At 45.3% G+C, this 15,383-nt stretch overlaps 1 protein-coding gene across 1 annotated transcript in view; it reads left to right on the forward strand.

Annotated features, from left to right (window-relative positions):
- fhod1 (formin homology 2 domain containing 1) overlaps positions 1–15,383 on the forward strand; it is an 89,060-nt gene that overhangs the window by 30,361 nt on the left and 43,316 nt on the right. The window contains exons 5-6 of the mRNA XM_053319969.1: positions 11,261–11,328; positions 12,521–12,626. Coding sequence (XP_053175944.1) covers positions 11,261–11,328; positions 12,521–12,626 — 174 coding nt within the window. The remainder of the gene's footprint in view (positions 1–11,260; positions 11,329–12,520; positions 12,627–15,383) is intronic.

Genomic DNA, 15,383 nt, shown 5'->3' on the forward strand with positions numbered 1-15,383 from the left:
AATAATATTTATATTTGTCTCTGTGACAGTAATCATTAGTTTAATCCTCAGTATGAAGAATAATATTTATATTTGTCTCTGTGACAGTAATCATTAGAGAAGCAGCAGCAGTGTGTTTCTGCTCTTTGTCTCTGAGCTGAAAGCTGAGCTCAGTCATATTTTACACAGCGTTCATATGAAGTGATGTGTATGTGTGAAAGTGCAGAGAGGAGAGAGGAATGTCACACACACACACACACACACACACACACACACACACACACACACACACTCATAAAACACTTTTAGCTGTGTATAATCCTCACGTTCCCTCTTTAACTCTCAGCTGTTGTTGTGACTGTTTGAGCTGGAAGACGATCAATGAGTCATTATCCTAAAAGAGGAGAGACAGGGAGGAGGAGGTGAAGGAGAGACACTGAGTCTAGTAACAGGGAGGAGGAGGAGGAGGTGGAATAGGAGGATAGGATGCATTTGTCTGAAACAGGAACAACAAGCTTAATTTCATATTTGCAATATTTGGTTGTCATGACGACAGGTTCCTGCTTTTAATCCATTTACAGAGAATATATTAGAGGATTATGGCAAAAATGTCTAAGTGGTGTAACCATAAAAACTTTGTACCAAATAATTGAACGTTGCTTAAAAACAGTAAATAGTCAATAAAACACCTTCCTTCCTTCCTTCCTTCCTACCTTCCCTCCTTCCTTCCTTCCTTCCTTCCTTCCTTCCTTCCTTCCTTCCTACCTACCTAACACCATATCAACTAGTTTGGCATGATCTTACATTATAACTTTTATATTAAATAAAGCTAATTAGTGCCATGGGTTCTCAGCTCCGAGGCAACTATTAATCTTCTCCATACTTAATATTTTTCTTCTTCCGCCGTTTTTCGGCGTGTAACTCCTCCCACAGCTTTGAGAAAACAACAATATAGACATCAAACGTGCGGCTCGATCGGGGGAGGGGTGCTATGACTTTTGGTGTTGAAATTCCAATTTTCCCAAAGTTATTCCCAAAAAACCGGGAGATTTCTCCATTGGAAATGAATGGGAATTTTTTTAAAACCACAAAATTTCACCTTTTTTCAGAGTCACCTAGTTCGCTCATACCTGCACGTAGAAACGTGATTCAAACTTGTCCTCTCTGGAAAAATACCAAACTGTTTTTCCATAAAATGTAAACTTGTCAAACTATGAGCAGTCAAACGAGGAGTGGAAATCACTTTTTCGTCAAAGTTAGAGTGGAAGCAGCAGTTAGCTAGAGTGTGAGAAGCAGTAAAAAATAACCTTCATTTTTATTTTTAACTCGAGCTCACGGCCAAACCGTAAAAAGGAGACAAATAATTTTAGGTCAAAATGTAGACATAGGTGTTGGGATTCATAAAATGTGACGTTGACAGGCGGGGTCTGCACAAAATTTAAACGGGGGGGCCGAGACCGGCACCAATACCTGTCCACCTCCCCACTGACTCTAATGTAATCGTCGTCTTTTTTCAAAAGAATCTCACTCTGTGTTCACACTGAGCTTACTCGCTCATTTTAAGGAATATGTGAATAAAATAAACACTGTCAGAATCTGCCGGCTTCTGTGTCTCTCACGGTGTTTTCGGTTTTTGGACAGGAGTTACGGTTTTCTCACAGTTTGCAATTGTTCGGGACCTTGTCAGAAGCCAAATTCTTCAGAATTTTTTCCAAGCAGATTCTCAAATCGCCGTAGCAACCGTAGGGCCTTAGCTGCCCTTAGCAACTGTAGGGCCTTGGCTGCCCTTAGCAACCGCAGGGCCTTAGCTGCCCTTAGCAACCGCAGGGCCTTAGCTGCCCTTAGCAACCGCAGGGCCTTAGCTGCCCTTAGCAACCGCAGGGCCTTAGCTGCCCTTAGCAACCTGTCGCTGGGCAGAAACTGAGCTGCTTTTTTGTGATTGGCTAATTCTACCTGTCTGTCTGTTTTGCCAGTTAACTGAGCTAGCGGCCGAGCTAATATTGATACTCTCTCTCTATATATATGACTTATATTGACACTCTTACTCCTCAAATGCAGGCTGGTGTGTGTCTGTGTGTGTGTGTGTGTGTGTGTGTGTGTGTGTGTGTGTGTGTGTGTGTGTGTGTGTGTGTGTGTGTGTGTGTGTGTGTGTGTGTGTGTGTGTGTGTGCTAACAGGGTATGTATGTAAAGTGCTGTGTTGTAGTGCTTAGAGTTAGTGCATGTTGCTACTGCCTTGTGCTCTGTGTGCTACTCTCTGCTTACATCTACTGTTACACTTGATACTGACCAGTAAGATGTACTTAATACTGCCACAGTAAAAGTTACTTAGTGTTATATGATCAGGGTGACTTTTCAACACTGGAAATGAATCGCGTTCTCGTCCCGGCAGTAGCCCCGTGGCACTCAACATGTCCCTGGGATTTTCTAGTGATCTTACATTATAACTTATAACATATTTAACTCAGTAAATGAAACAGTGGAGCTTTGATTTGACGCTGTGATGATTTTTGCTTCTTTTCGACGTTTCGTGGACTAAACGGAGGATTAACAGAATAATAGTTTCCTTCCAGCAGTGTGTGTGTGTGTGTGTGTGTGTGTGTGTGTGTGTGTGTGTGTGTGTGTGTGTGTGTGTGTGTGTGAAAGCAGCTCAGTCATAACTCTGGGGTTATTTTTAGTCTCTGAATCAGTGTTTCAGCCTCTGTGGTCAAACTGTGACAGTGGTGAAATATTCTGGGATGTTTTTCTGCTCGCTGCCTGTCTGAGTCCAGATGTGTGTGTGTGTGTGTGTGTTACTGTGTGTTACTGTGTGTGTGTGTGTGTGTGTGTGTGTCTGTCTGTCTGACCCTCAGCCTGTAATCTCAGTGTTTGTTGAGCTTCTCGTATCACAACCTCTTCATCGTTCTTTTGTTTGGTTGTAATTTAGTTTAGAAATAACAAAACCCATCTGGTGAGCCGATGTTTAACCTCGTCCACACACACGCACACGCACACACACACACACACACACACACACACACACACACACACATACACACACACACACACACACAAACTTTAACCTTTCATTTAAGAAAGTGTCTAAAGACCTGAAATCTGCCTGAATGTTGGAGAAATGACGCAGATGTAAAAACATGGAGGTTGTAATCTGAGTTTAACCTGAGAGGTCATTTATCCTGGAGCTGATTAGATTAGTTAGATTATCCTGAGTTAGATTAAACCTGAGTTAATCTAACCTGAGTTAGATTAACCCTGAGTTAGATTAACCCTGAGTTAGATTAACCCTGAGTTAGATTAACCTGAGTTAGATTAACCTGAGTTAATCTAACCCGAGTTGGATTAAACCTGAGTTAATCTAACCCAAATTAGATTAAACCTTAGTTAGATTAACCCTGAGTTAGATTAACCCGAGTTAGATTAACCCGAGTTAGATTAACCCCGAGTTAGATGAACCCCGAGTTAGATTAAACCTGAGTTAGATTAACCCTGAGTTAGATTATCCCTGAGTTAGATTAACCCCGAGTTAGATTAACCCCGAGTTAGATTAACCCCGAGTTAGATTATCCCGAGTTAGATTATCCCGAGTTAGATTAAGCAGAGTTAGATTAAGCAGAGTTAGATGAACCCTGAGTTAGATTAAACCTGAGTTAGATTAACCCTGAGTTAGATTAACCCCGAGTTAGATTATCCCTGAGTTAGATGAACCCCGAGTTAGATGAACCCCGAGTTAGATTAACCTGAGTTAGATGAACCCCGAGTTACCAGTCTCAGCTGTTAGTTCAAACAGAATAATAGTAATAAACTTTATTGACACAGGTCCATATAACACAACATACAGTAACAGTACAGTAGTATAGTCTCCAGTACTTTAGACTGGCTAATGCAATAGGCCGATAATTGATCATTACTATTGAGATTACCAGCCTTGGTTTTAAGCACAGGCACTAATATTACAGACATGATAGAGTTGGGCAGAAACCATGAACCAGACAGCCAGTAAAGCTCATAGAAAGCAAAGAGCAAAAAAGAATAAACTGACTGTTAGATATGAAGCAGTCAGTAAACTGCAGCTCTGACTCTGATGACATGAGAACTGATCTGCAGCTCAGACATGAAGCTTATTTATTTACAGCAGAGACAACTTCCTGTTTACTCCACTCTAAACACTCTGAGAGAAACTAACAGACTCATCATGATCTGCTGTTAAACACTGAGAGGAAACACACAGTGACCTCATCAGTTCAGACCCAACAATGAGCTTCATCAATGACACCCATCAGTCCTCAGATCAATGACACCCATCAGTCCTCAGATCAATGACACCCATCAGTCCTCAGATCAATGACACCCATCAGTCATCAGATCAGTCATCAGATCAATGACACCCATCAGTCATCAGATCAATGACACCCATCAGTCCTCAGATCAATGACACCCATCAGTCCTCAGATCAATGACACCCATCAGTCATCAGATCAGTCATCAGATCAATGACACCCATCAGTCATCAGATCAATGACACCCATCAGTCCTCAGATCAGTCCTCAGATCAATGACACCCATCAGTCCTCAGATCAGTCATCAGATCAATGACACCCATCAGTCCTCAGATCAATGACACCCATCAGTCCTCAGATCAGTGACACCCATCAGTCATCAGATCAATGACACCCATCAGTCATCAGATCAGTCATCATATCAATGACACCCATCAGTCATCAGATCAATGACACCCATCAGTCATCAGATCAATGACACCCATCAGTCCTCAGATCAATGACATCAATCAGTCATCAGATCAATGACACCCATCAGTCCTCAGATCAATGACACCCATCAGTCCTCAGATCAATGACACCCATCAGTCCTCAGATCAATGACACCCATCAGTCATCAGATGATCAATGACACCCATCAGTCCTCAGATCAATGACACCCATCAGTCATCAGATCAATGACACCCATCAGTCATCAGATCAATGACATCCATCAGTCATCAGATGATCAATGACACCCATCAGTCCTCAGATCAATGACACCCATCAGTCCTCAGATCAATGACACCCATCAGTCATCAGATCAATGACACCCATCAGTCATCAGATCAGTCATCAGATCAATGACACCCATCAGTCCTCAGATCAATGACACCGATCAGTCCTCAGATCAATGACACCGATCAGTCCTCAGATCAATGACACCCATCAGTCATCAGATCAATGACACCCATCAGTCCTCAGATCAATGACACCCATCAGTCCTCAGATCAATGACACCCATCAGTCCTCAGATCAATGACACCCATCAGTCCTCAGATCAATGACACCCATCAGTCATCAGATCAATGACACCCATCAGTCATCAGATCAATGACACCCATCAGTCATCAGATCAATGACACCCATCAGTCCTCAGATCAATGACACCCATCAGTCCTCAGATCAATGACACCCATCAGTCCTCAGATCAATGACACCCATCAGTCCTCAGATCAATGACACCCATCAGTTATCAGATCAATGACACCCATCAGTCCTCAGGTCAATGACACCCATCAGTTATCAGATCAATGACACCCATCAGTCCTCAGGTCAATGACACCCATCAGTCCTCAGATCAATGACACCCATCAGTCATCAGATCAATGACACCCATCAGTCATCAGATCAATGACACCCATCAGTCATCAGATCAATGACACCCATCAGTCCTCAGATCAATGACACCCATCAGTCCTCAGATCAATGACACCCATCAGTCATCAGATCAATGACACCCATCAGTCCTCAGATCAATGACACCCATCAGTCCTCAGATCAATGACATCCATCAGTCATCAGATCAATGACACCCATCAGTCCTCAGATCAATGACACCCATCAGTCATCAGATCAATGACATCCATCAGTCATCAGATCAATGACACCCATCAGTCCTCAGATCAATGACACCCATCAGTCCTCAGATCAATGACACCCATCAGTCCTCAGATCAATGACACCCATCAGTCATCAGATCAATGACACCCATCAGTCATCAGATCAATGACACCCATCAGTCCTCAGATCAATGACACCCATCAGTCATCAGATGATCAATGACACCCATCAGTCCTCAGATCAATGACACCCATCAGTCATCAGATCAATGACACCCATCAGTCATCAGATCAATGACATCCATCAGTCATCAGATGATCAATGACACCCATCAGTCCTCAGATCAATGACACCCATCAGTCCTCAGATCAATGACACCCATCAGTCATCAGATCAATGACACCCATCAGTCATCAGATCAGTCATCAGATCAATGACACCCATCAGTCCTCAGATCAATGACACCGATCAGTCCTCAGATCAATGACACCGATCAGTCCTCAGATCAATGACACCCATCAGTCATCAGATCAATGACACCCATCAGTCCTCAGATCAATGACACCCATCAGTCCTCAGATCAATGACACCGATCAGTCCTCAGATCAATGACACCCATCAGTCCTCAGATCAATGACACCCATCAGTCATCAGATCAATGACACCCATCAGTCATCAGATCAATGACACCCATCAGTCATCAGATCAATGACACCCATCAGTCCTCAGATCAATGACACCCATCAGTCCTCAGATCAATGACACCCATCAGTCCTCAGATCAATGACACCCATCAGTCCTCAGATCAATGACACCCATCAGTTATCAGATCAATGACACCCATCAGTCCTCAGGTCAATGACACCCATCAGTCATCAGATCAATGACACCCATCAGTCCTCAGATCAATGACACCCATCAGTCATCAGATCAATGACACCCATCAGTCCTCAGATCAATGACACCCATCAGTCCTCAGATCAATGACATCCATCAGTCATCAGATCAATGACACCCATCAGTCCTCAGATCAATGACACCCATCAGTCCTCAGATCAATGACACCCATCAGTCCTCAGATCAATGACACCCATCAGTCATCAGATCAATGACACCCATCAGTCATCAGATCAATGACACCCATCAGTCATCAGATCAATGACACCCATCAGTCCTCAGATCAATGACACCCATCAGTCCTCAGATCAATGACACCCATCAGTCCTCAGATCAATGACACCCATCAGTTATCAGATCAATGACACCCATCAGTCCTCAGATCAATGACACCCATCAGTCATCAGATGATCAATGACACCCATCAGTCATCAGATCAATGACACCCATCAGTCCTCAGATCAATGACACCCATCAGTCATCAGATCAATGACACCCATCAGTCCTCAGATCAATGACACCCATCAGTCCTCAGATCAATGACATCCATCAGTCATCAGATCAATGACACCCATCAGTCCTCAGATCAATGACACCCATCAGTCATCAGATCAATGACATCCATCAGTCATCAGATCAATGACACCCATCAGTCCTCAGATCAATGACACCCATCAGTCCTCAGATCAATGACACCCATCAGTCATCAGATCAATGACACCCATCAGTCCTCAGATCAATGACACCCATCAGTCATCAGATCAATGACATCCATCAGTCATCAGATCAATGACACCCATCAGTCATCAGATCAATGACACCCATCAGTCATCAGATCAATGACATCCATCAGTCATCAGATCAATGACACCCATCAGTCATCAGATCAATGACACCCATCAGTCATCAGATCAATGACATCCATCAGTCATCAGATCAATGACACCCATCAGTCCTCAGATCAATGACACCCATCAGTCCTCAGATCAATGACACCCATCAGTCATCAGATCAATGACACCCATCAGTCATCAGATCAATGACACCCATCAGCTCTGGTTCCCAACCTGAGGTCCCGACCCCCAGCAGGAGCCGCCGAAGCTTAACGAGGGTCCGATCGTTTGTAGCTGCAGAGAGACGTCGATAAAGTTGTGAATGTTTGAAGGCAGTAAAAACAATCTGATGAATCAATACTGAAAGTAAAGATCAGTTTCAGGCTCTGAGGTCACAGTGAGGAGCGATGACGTCATCATGTTGTGATCGATGACGTCATCGTGTTGTGATCGATGACGTCATCATGTTGTGATTGATCTGCTCTGAGGTCACAGTGAGGAGCGATGATGTCATCATGTTGTGATTGACAGTCAGACTGTGTTTCGTATAAACTCGTCTGGTTCGTTGTTTAGATGCAGTCAGCCAGTAACGAAGCCAGCAGGCTCTCAGCCAATCAGAGCGCTCTATCTGCAGCATCATGACATCACACATCGATGAACTTTGACCTTTTAAAACCAAACACATCGACGGGTTTAAATATTAAACGTGATGAACGTGTCGGCTGCTCTTCTTCTTTTCTGTTTGGGAACTTTCTTTATGAATAAACTCAGAGAGGAACAGAGAGGAGATTCATCCAGAGTCACGTTAACACAAGGGTCAGAGGTCAGGGGTCAGAGGTCAGAGGTCAGGGGTCACAGCAGGCGGTCGGGTGATGAAGGTGATGATGATGAAGAGGATGAAGGTGATGAAGAGTCTGAGCAGTTAAAGTTACGTCTGCAGCTGTTGCCGACTTTGTGAGCTGAAACTCAGCAGGGCCTGATTTATACTTCCTGTTGTCATGACAACCATGCCATGACTTCCTGTTGTTACTGTGACGTTCCATGGATACCGGCCGTGTGTGTGTGTGTGTGTGTGTCTCTGTGTGTGTGTGTGTGTATGTGTGTGTGTGTGTGTGTGTGTGTGTGTGTGTGTCTCTGTGTATGTGTGTGTGTGTCTCTCTCTGTATGTGTGTGTGTGTGTCTCTCTGTGTGTGTGTGTGTGTGTGTGTGTGTGTGTGTGTGTGTGTGTGTGTCTGTCTCTCTCTGTTTGTCTCTGTCTCTGTGTGTGTGTGTCTCTGTGTGTGTGTGTGTGTGTGTGTGTGTGTGTGTGTGTGTGTGTGTGTGTGTTTCATATCCTCATTTCGTTGCTTTGATTTGTATCTTGAGGGATTTTTTCTCATGACCCGTTTTAAACTCTTCATTTCTTTGTTCTTTCATTTTCTCTCTGACTGTTTATTTCAAACCTAACGAGACACAAGGCTCAGAGATAATTCAAGAAAGGAAGGGAGGAAGGAAGGAGGGAAGGAAGGAGGGAGGAAGAAAGGAAGGGACGAAGAAGGAAGGAAGGAAGGAAGGGAGGAGGAAGGAACGAAAGGAGGGAGGAAGAAAGGAAGGGACGAAGAAGGAAGGAAGGAAGGAAGGAAGGAAGGAAGGAAAGGAGGGAGGAAGGGAGGGAGGAAAGGAAAGGACGAAGGGAGGACCAGGGAAAGAAGGAAGGAAGGTAGGAGCGAACAAGGGAGGGAGAAAGGTAAAGAGGAAGGGAGGAAGGAAAGAAAGAAGGACAGAGGAAAGAAGGTAGGGGGGAAGAAAGAAAGAAGGGAGGAAGGAAGGATGGAAGGAAGGGAGGAGGAAGGAACGAAAGGAGGGAGGTAGAAAGGAAAGGACGAAGAAGGAAGGAAGGAAGGAAGGGACGAGGAAGGAAGGAAAGGAGAAAAAGAGAAAGAAGGAAAGGAGGGAGGAAGGAAGGAAAGGAAAGGAAGGAGAGAGGAAGGAAGGAAGGAAGGAACGAAAGGAGGGAGGAAGAAAGGAAGGGACAAAGAATGTTGTAAGATGATGAATTCATAAATCATTAAACTAGATTTAAAAGCAGCATCAGGTTTGTTAAAATGTACATTTAGTATTTAGTTTTATCCTTCCTGTTGTCCTCGAGTCAAGGAAGGAAGGGTGGAAGAAGGAAAGAAGGAAGGAAGGAAAGGAGGGAGGAAGGAAGGAGGGAAGGAAGGGAGGAAGAAGGAAGGAAAGGAGGGAGGAAAGGACGAAGGGAGGACCGAGGAAAGAAGGAAGGAAGGAAAGTAGAGGTGAGCGAGGGAGGGAGGAAGGAAGGAAAGAAGGACAGAGGAAAGAAAGAAGGGAGGAAAGGAAGGAAGGAAGGACAGAAGGAAAGAAGGAAGGAAGGGAGGAAGGAAGGAAGGAAGAAAGTAAAAAAGGAAGGAAGGAAGGAAGAAAGTAAAAAAGGAAGGGAGGAAGGACAGATGGAAGGAAGGAAAAGAACACAGGAAGGAAAGTGGGCCAGATTTCTCCCCTCAGCGGGCCGGTTCTGGCCCACGGGCCTCATGTTTGACCCCCCTGACCTACAGTGTATTTAAGTGGACTTATACTAATAATGACTTCATTTATTTATTTTTAATGTTTAAGTTTTAAAGCATTTTGTTGATATTTAGAAGAAACATAAACTAAAAACAACTTATTATAAATAAACTCTGAAACATCAGTGTGTGTGTGTGTGTGTGTGTGTGTGTGTGTGTGTGTGTGTGTGTGTGTGTGTGTGTGTGTGTGTGTGTGTAGATTTTAATGTGTTAGTTTGTGCGTCTGTTAAAGTTTCACTGTGTCACTGAGCAGACGAGCAGGGTATCGAACCTGTGACGCTGAGCAGCCGTTTCCTCTCAGGGGTCACGACCTCTGAGAGGAACAAACAGGAAGCAGTCTCATTCCTTTCTGGGGAGACACACACACACACACACATATACACACACACACACATATACACACACACACACACATACACACACACACACACACACACACACACACACACACACATACACACACATACACACATATACACACACACACATATACACACACACACACATATATACACACACACACACACACATATATACACACACGTATACACACACACACACACACACACACAGGGAAACACACGCATATATATAAAAATACACACACACACACACACACACACACACACGTATCTGTGTATATATGTGTGTGTGTGTGTGTGTGTGTGTGTATGTGTGTGTTTCCCTGTGTGTGTGTGTGTGTATGTGTCTCTGTATATGTGTGTGTGTGTGTGTGTGTGTGTGTGTATACGTGTGTGTGGGGGGGTTGAGGGGGGGGTGTTAGGAGTCAGTGACCACTGAACTGAGCATATTTAACATATCTAACATGTTGCTCTGTGTGACTAACGGTTATAAATCATCTTATTGTGTAACAGTTTAAATATTTAAGCTCTGAGCAGCAAACAGGAAGTAGTTCTCTCTTCTACCAATCACAATATTTATGTCATGCTTTGTGTTTGCTGCTCATGTCTGATTGATTCTCAGCATGTTGAAGAGTTTCTGAGTGTGTGTGAAGCTGAGCCAGAGGAGAGTTTCATCAGTCAGTCAGTCAGTCAGTATCTGCTGCTGCTGCACATCTGTAACTCTCCGTTTCTTCTTCGTGTGTTTCAGAGAAGCTGTATAACTCTCACGGACCGGAGCTCAGACGATCTCTGTTCTCTCTCAAACAGCTGTTCCAGGTAACAATCATATTTAAAGTCCGTAAAGTCAGAATAAATATGTGTTCTGAGTTTGACATACCACAGAAAAGTGTGTTGTTAACCACCCTGCCAAATTTCAATGATTCAAAAAAATCACCAAATATATGAAATTAGGCTTCAAAGTTATGTAAAAATCAGCCTCTTTCTCTGCTCCCAAACGCTGTGGGCGAGGCCTCCGAGTCAGCTGAAGCCCCGCCCCCTACCAAGTGTCACCTGTCAATCAAAGTCACCACCTCTACCAGAAACATGGACGCTACGTCTGAGAGCTTTCTGCTGCTAGCTCGGCGGCTAACTTGGCTGCTAGCTCGGCGGCTAACTCGGCTGCTAGCTCGGCTGCTGGCTCGGCTGCTAACTTAGCTGCTAGCTCGGAGGCTAGCTCGGCTGCTAACTTAGCTGCTAGCTCGGTGGCTAGCTCAGATAACTGGCTAACTGTAGACTGTAGTAGTAGTAGTGCTAGCTCAGCTGCTAACTCAGCTAACTGGCTAACTGTAGACTGTAGTAGTAGTAGTGCTAACTCAGCTAACTGGCTAACTGTAGACTGTAGTAGTAGTAGTGCTAACTCAGCTAACTGGCTAACTGTAGACTGTAGTAGTAGTAGTAGTGCTAACTCAGCTAACTGGCTAACTGTAGACTGTAGTAGTAGTAGTGCTAACTCAGCTAGCTGGCTAACTGTAGACTGTAGTAGTAGTAGTGCTAACTCAGCTAGCTGGCTAACTGTAGACTGTAGTAGTAGTAGTGCTAACTCAGCTAACTGGCTAACTGTAGACTGTAGTAGTAGTAGTGCTAACTCAGCTAACTGGCTAACTGTAGACTGTAGTAGTAGTAGTGCTAACTCAGCTAACTGGCTAACTGTAGACTGTAGTAGTAGTAGTGCTAACTCAGCTAACTGGCTAACTGTAGACTGTAGTAGTAGTAGTGCTAACTCAGCTAACTGGCTAACTGTAGACTGTAGTAGTAGTAGTGTGTGCTGAATGTATTTCTACCTCTACAGCAGCAGGGGCGGGTTTATGCTAATCCTAGCTCCACAATTCAAATCTAAATGGTTGAAATGCTTTTTACACCTTTTATAGAAATACATTTATGACCTATTTAATGTGTTTAGAAGAAAATGTCTGAATTCACTTTACACGGTCTTTAAAGCGTTAACAGTTGAAGTGTCCTCTGTGTTCAGGATGATAAAGATCTGGTTCCAGAGTTCGTGGCGTCTGAAGGTTTGACGTGTTTCATCAAAGTCGGAGCCGAAGCCGACCACAACTACCAGAACTACATCCTGAGAGGTGAGACCTAAATCACACATCAGAGTGCGAACCCGTCTCTGTCGTCATGGTTACCGAGTCAAAATGAATGGATTTAAATCTGCAGGATGATTCATGGCTAATCTGGTTTCATTAGCTTGGTGGACAGCTCTAAATACTATAATACCCATCAGCTTCAGATGCTGTTACTATGGAGACGAAGCCAGGATTTGATCAATTTAAAACGCTCTACAACAAAAACACATCGTCATGGTTACCGAGTCAATAAAAAAAAAAAAAAGATCCCATAGTCTGAAAATGAATGGGTTTAAATCTGCAGGATGATTCATGGCGGGTCGCGGGAGTTTTCAGTAGGTTTCAGTCGTCTCCATGGTAACCAGATGCTATCCTCCAGCTGGCCTGTTGAGTGACATTATATAATCATCCTCATCATCACTGGGACTAATTTAAATTTAAGGATGTTATCTAAAGTTACAGAAATATCAATAAGAAAGTTCAGTGAAACCTTTTGGTACGTTTCCATGGCGACGTTATTAACACTGCGCCACTAAAACCTGCAGGTAATAAATGATGATTGATGGACTGTACTTATTATCTACATGTCACATTCCACAGAGAAGCAGATGTTTTCTAGCTCAGCTGTTTATGAAGATCAGGCTGTAGAAGAGAGGAGTCAAACTCATCCTCATACAAGGGTCACATCATTAAAATACAGGAAGGAAGGAAGGAAGGAAGGAAGGAAAGATGGAAAGATGGAAGGAAGGAAAGATGGAAGGAAAGATGGAAGGAAGGAAAGATGGAAGGAAGAAAGGAAGGAAAGATGGAAGGAAGGAAGGAAAGATGGAAAGATGGAAGGAAGAGAAGACAGGAAAGAAAGAAATAAATAAAGGAAAGATGGAAGGAAGGAAAGAAGGAAGGAAAGAAATAAAGGAAAGATGGAAGGAAGGAAGGAAGGGAGGAGGGAAAGATGGAAGGAAGAGAAGACAGGAAGGAAGGAAAGATGGAAGGAAGGAAGGAAAGAAGGAAGGAAGAAAGGATGGAAGGAAGGAAAGATGGAAGGAAGGAAGAAAGGGTGGAAGGAAGGAAAGATGGAAGGAAGGAAGAAAGGGTGGAAGGAAGGAAGGAAGGAAAGATGGAAGGAAGGAAGGAAGGAAAAATGGAAGAAATAAAGGAAGGAAGGAAGGAAAGATGGAAGAAATAAAGGAAGGAAGGAAGGAAGGAAAGAGGGACAGGGTTAGGGGACAGGAGGGACAGGGGACAGGAGGGTTAGGGGACAGGGTTAGGGGACAGGAGGGAAAGGGTTTGGGTTAGGGGACAGGAGGGAAAGGGTTTGGGTTAGGGGACAGGAGGGACAGGGTTAGGGGACAGGAGGGAAAGGGTTAGGGGACAGGAGGGAAAGGGTTAGGGGACAGGAGGGACAGGGAAAGGGTTAGGGGACAGGAGGGAAAGGGTTTGGGTTAGGGGACAGGAGGGACAGGGAAAGGGTTAGGGGACAGGAGGGAAAGGGGACGGTTAGGTTTCCACTCTAACAGGAGGGAAAGGGTTAGGGGACAGGAGGGACAGGGGACAGGAGGGTTAGTGGACAGGAAGGACAGGGGACAGGAGGGAAGGGGTTAGGGTTAGGGGACAGGAGGGAAAGGGTTAGGGGACAGGAGGGAAAGGGTTAGGGGACAGGAGGGACAGGAGGGAAAGGGTTAGAAGACAGGAGGGACAGGGTTAGGGGACAGGAGGGACAGGGTTAGGGGACAGGAGGGACAGGGGACAGGAGGGTTAGGGGACAGGAGGGACAGGGTTAGGGGACAGGAGGGACAGGGGACAGGGTTAGGGGACAGGAGGGACAGGGTTAGGGGACAGGAGGGACAGGGTTAGGGGACAGGAGACAGGAGGGAAAGAGTTAGGGGACAGGAGGGACAGGGTTAGGGGACAGGAGGGAAAGGGATTAGGGTTAGGGGACAGGAGGGACAGGGTTAGTGGACAGGAGGGACAGGGTTAGGGGACAGGAGGGTTAGGGGACAGGAGGGAAAGGTTAGGGGACAGGAGGGTTAGGGGACAGGAGGGACAGGGGACAGGAGGGACAGGGGACAGGAGGGACAGGGTTAGGGGACAGGAGGGACAGGGTTAGGGGACAGGAGGGACAGGGTTAGGGGACAGGAGGGAAAGGGTTAGGGGACAGGAAGGAAGGGGTTAGGGGACAGGATGGACATGGTTAGGGGACAGGAGGGAAAGGGTTAGTGGACAGGAAGGAAAGGGTTAGGGGACAGGAAGGAAAGGGTTAGGGGACAGGAGGGAAAGGGTTAGGGGACAGGGTTAGGGGACAGGGTTAGGGGACAGGAGGGACAGGGGACAGGAGGGACAGGGGACAGGAGGGAAAGGGTTAGGGTTAGGGGACAGGAGGGTCAGGGGACAGGGTTAGGGGACAGGAGGGAAAGGGTTAGGGTTAGGGGACAGGAGGGACAGGAGGGTTAGGGGACAGGGTTAGGGGACAGGAGGGACAGGAGGGACAGGAGGGACAGGAGGGACAGGGGACAGGAGGGTTAGTGGACAGGGACAGGGGGGACAGGGGACAGGAGGGACAGGGTTAGGGGACAGGGTTAGGGGACAGGAGGGACAGGAGGAGTCATGGAGTCAGCAGAGAGGTCTGTGGAGGAGAAACAGTTAAAATGTTCAGACCACAGAAACCGCTGAAATACTTCAGTGAACACCAGGATTGTTCTTCTTCTTCTTCAGTCTGAGAAACAAAACTCAGTCTTATATATCGAGCAGCTAACATCTTATAGG

This window comes from Scomber japonicus, chromosome 1 (genome assembly GCF_027409825.1).
Source record: "Scomber japonicus isolate fScoJap1 chromosome 1, fScoJap1.pri, whole genome shotgun sequence".
NCBI classification, from domain to species: Eukaryota; Metazoa; Chordata; class Actinopteri; order Scombriformes; family Scombridae; genus Scomber; species Scomber japonicus.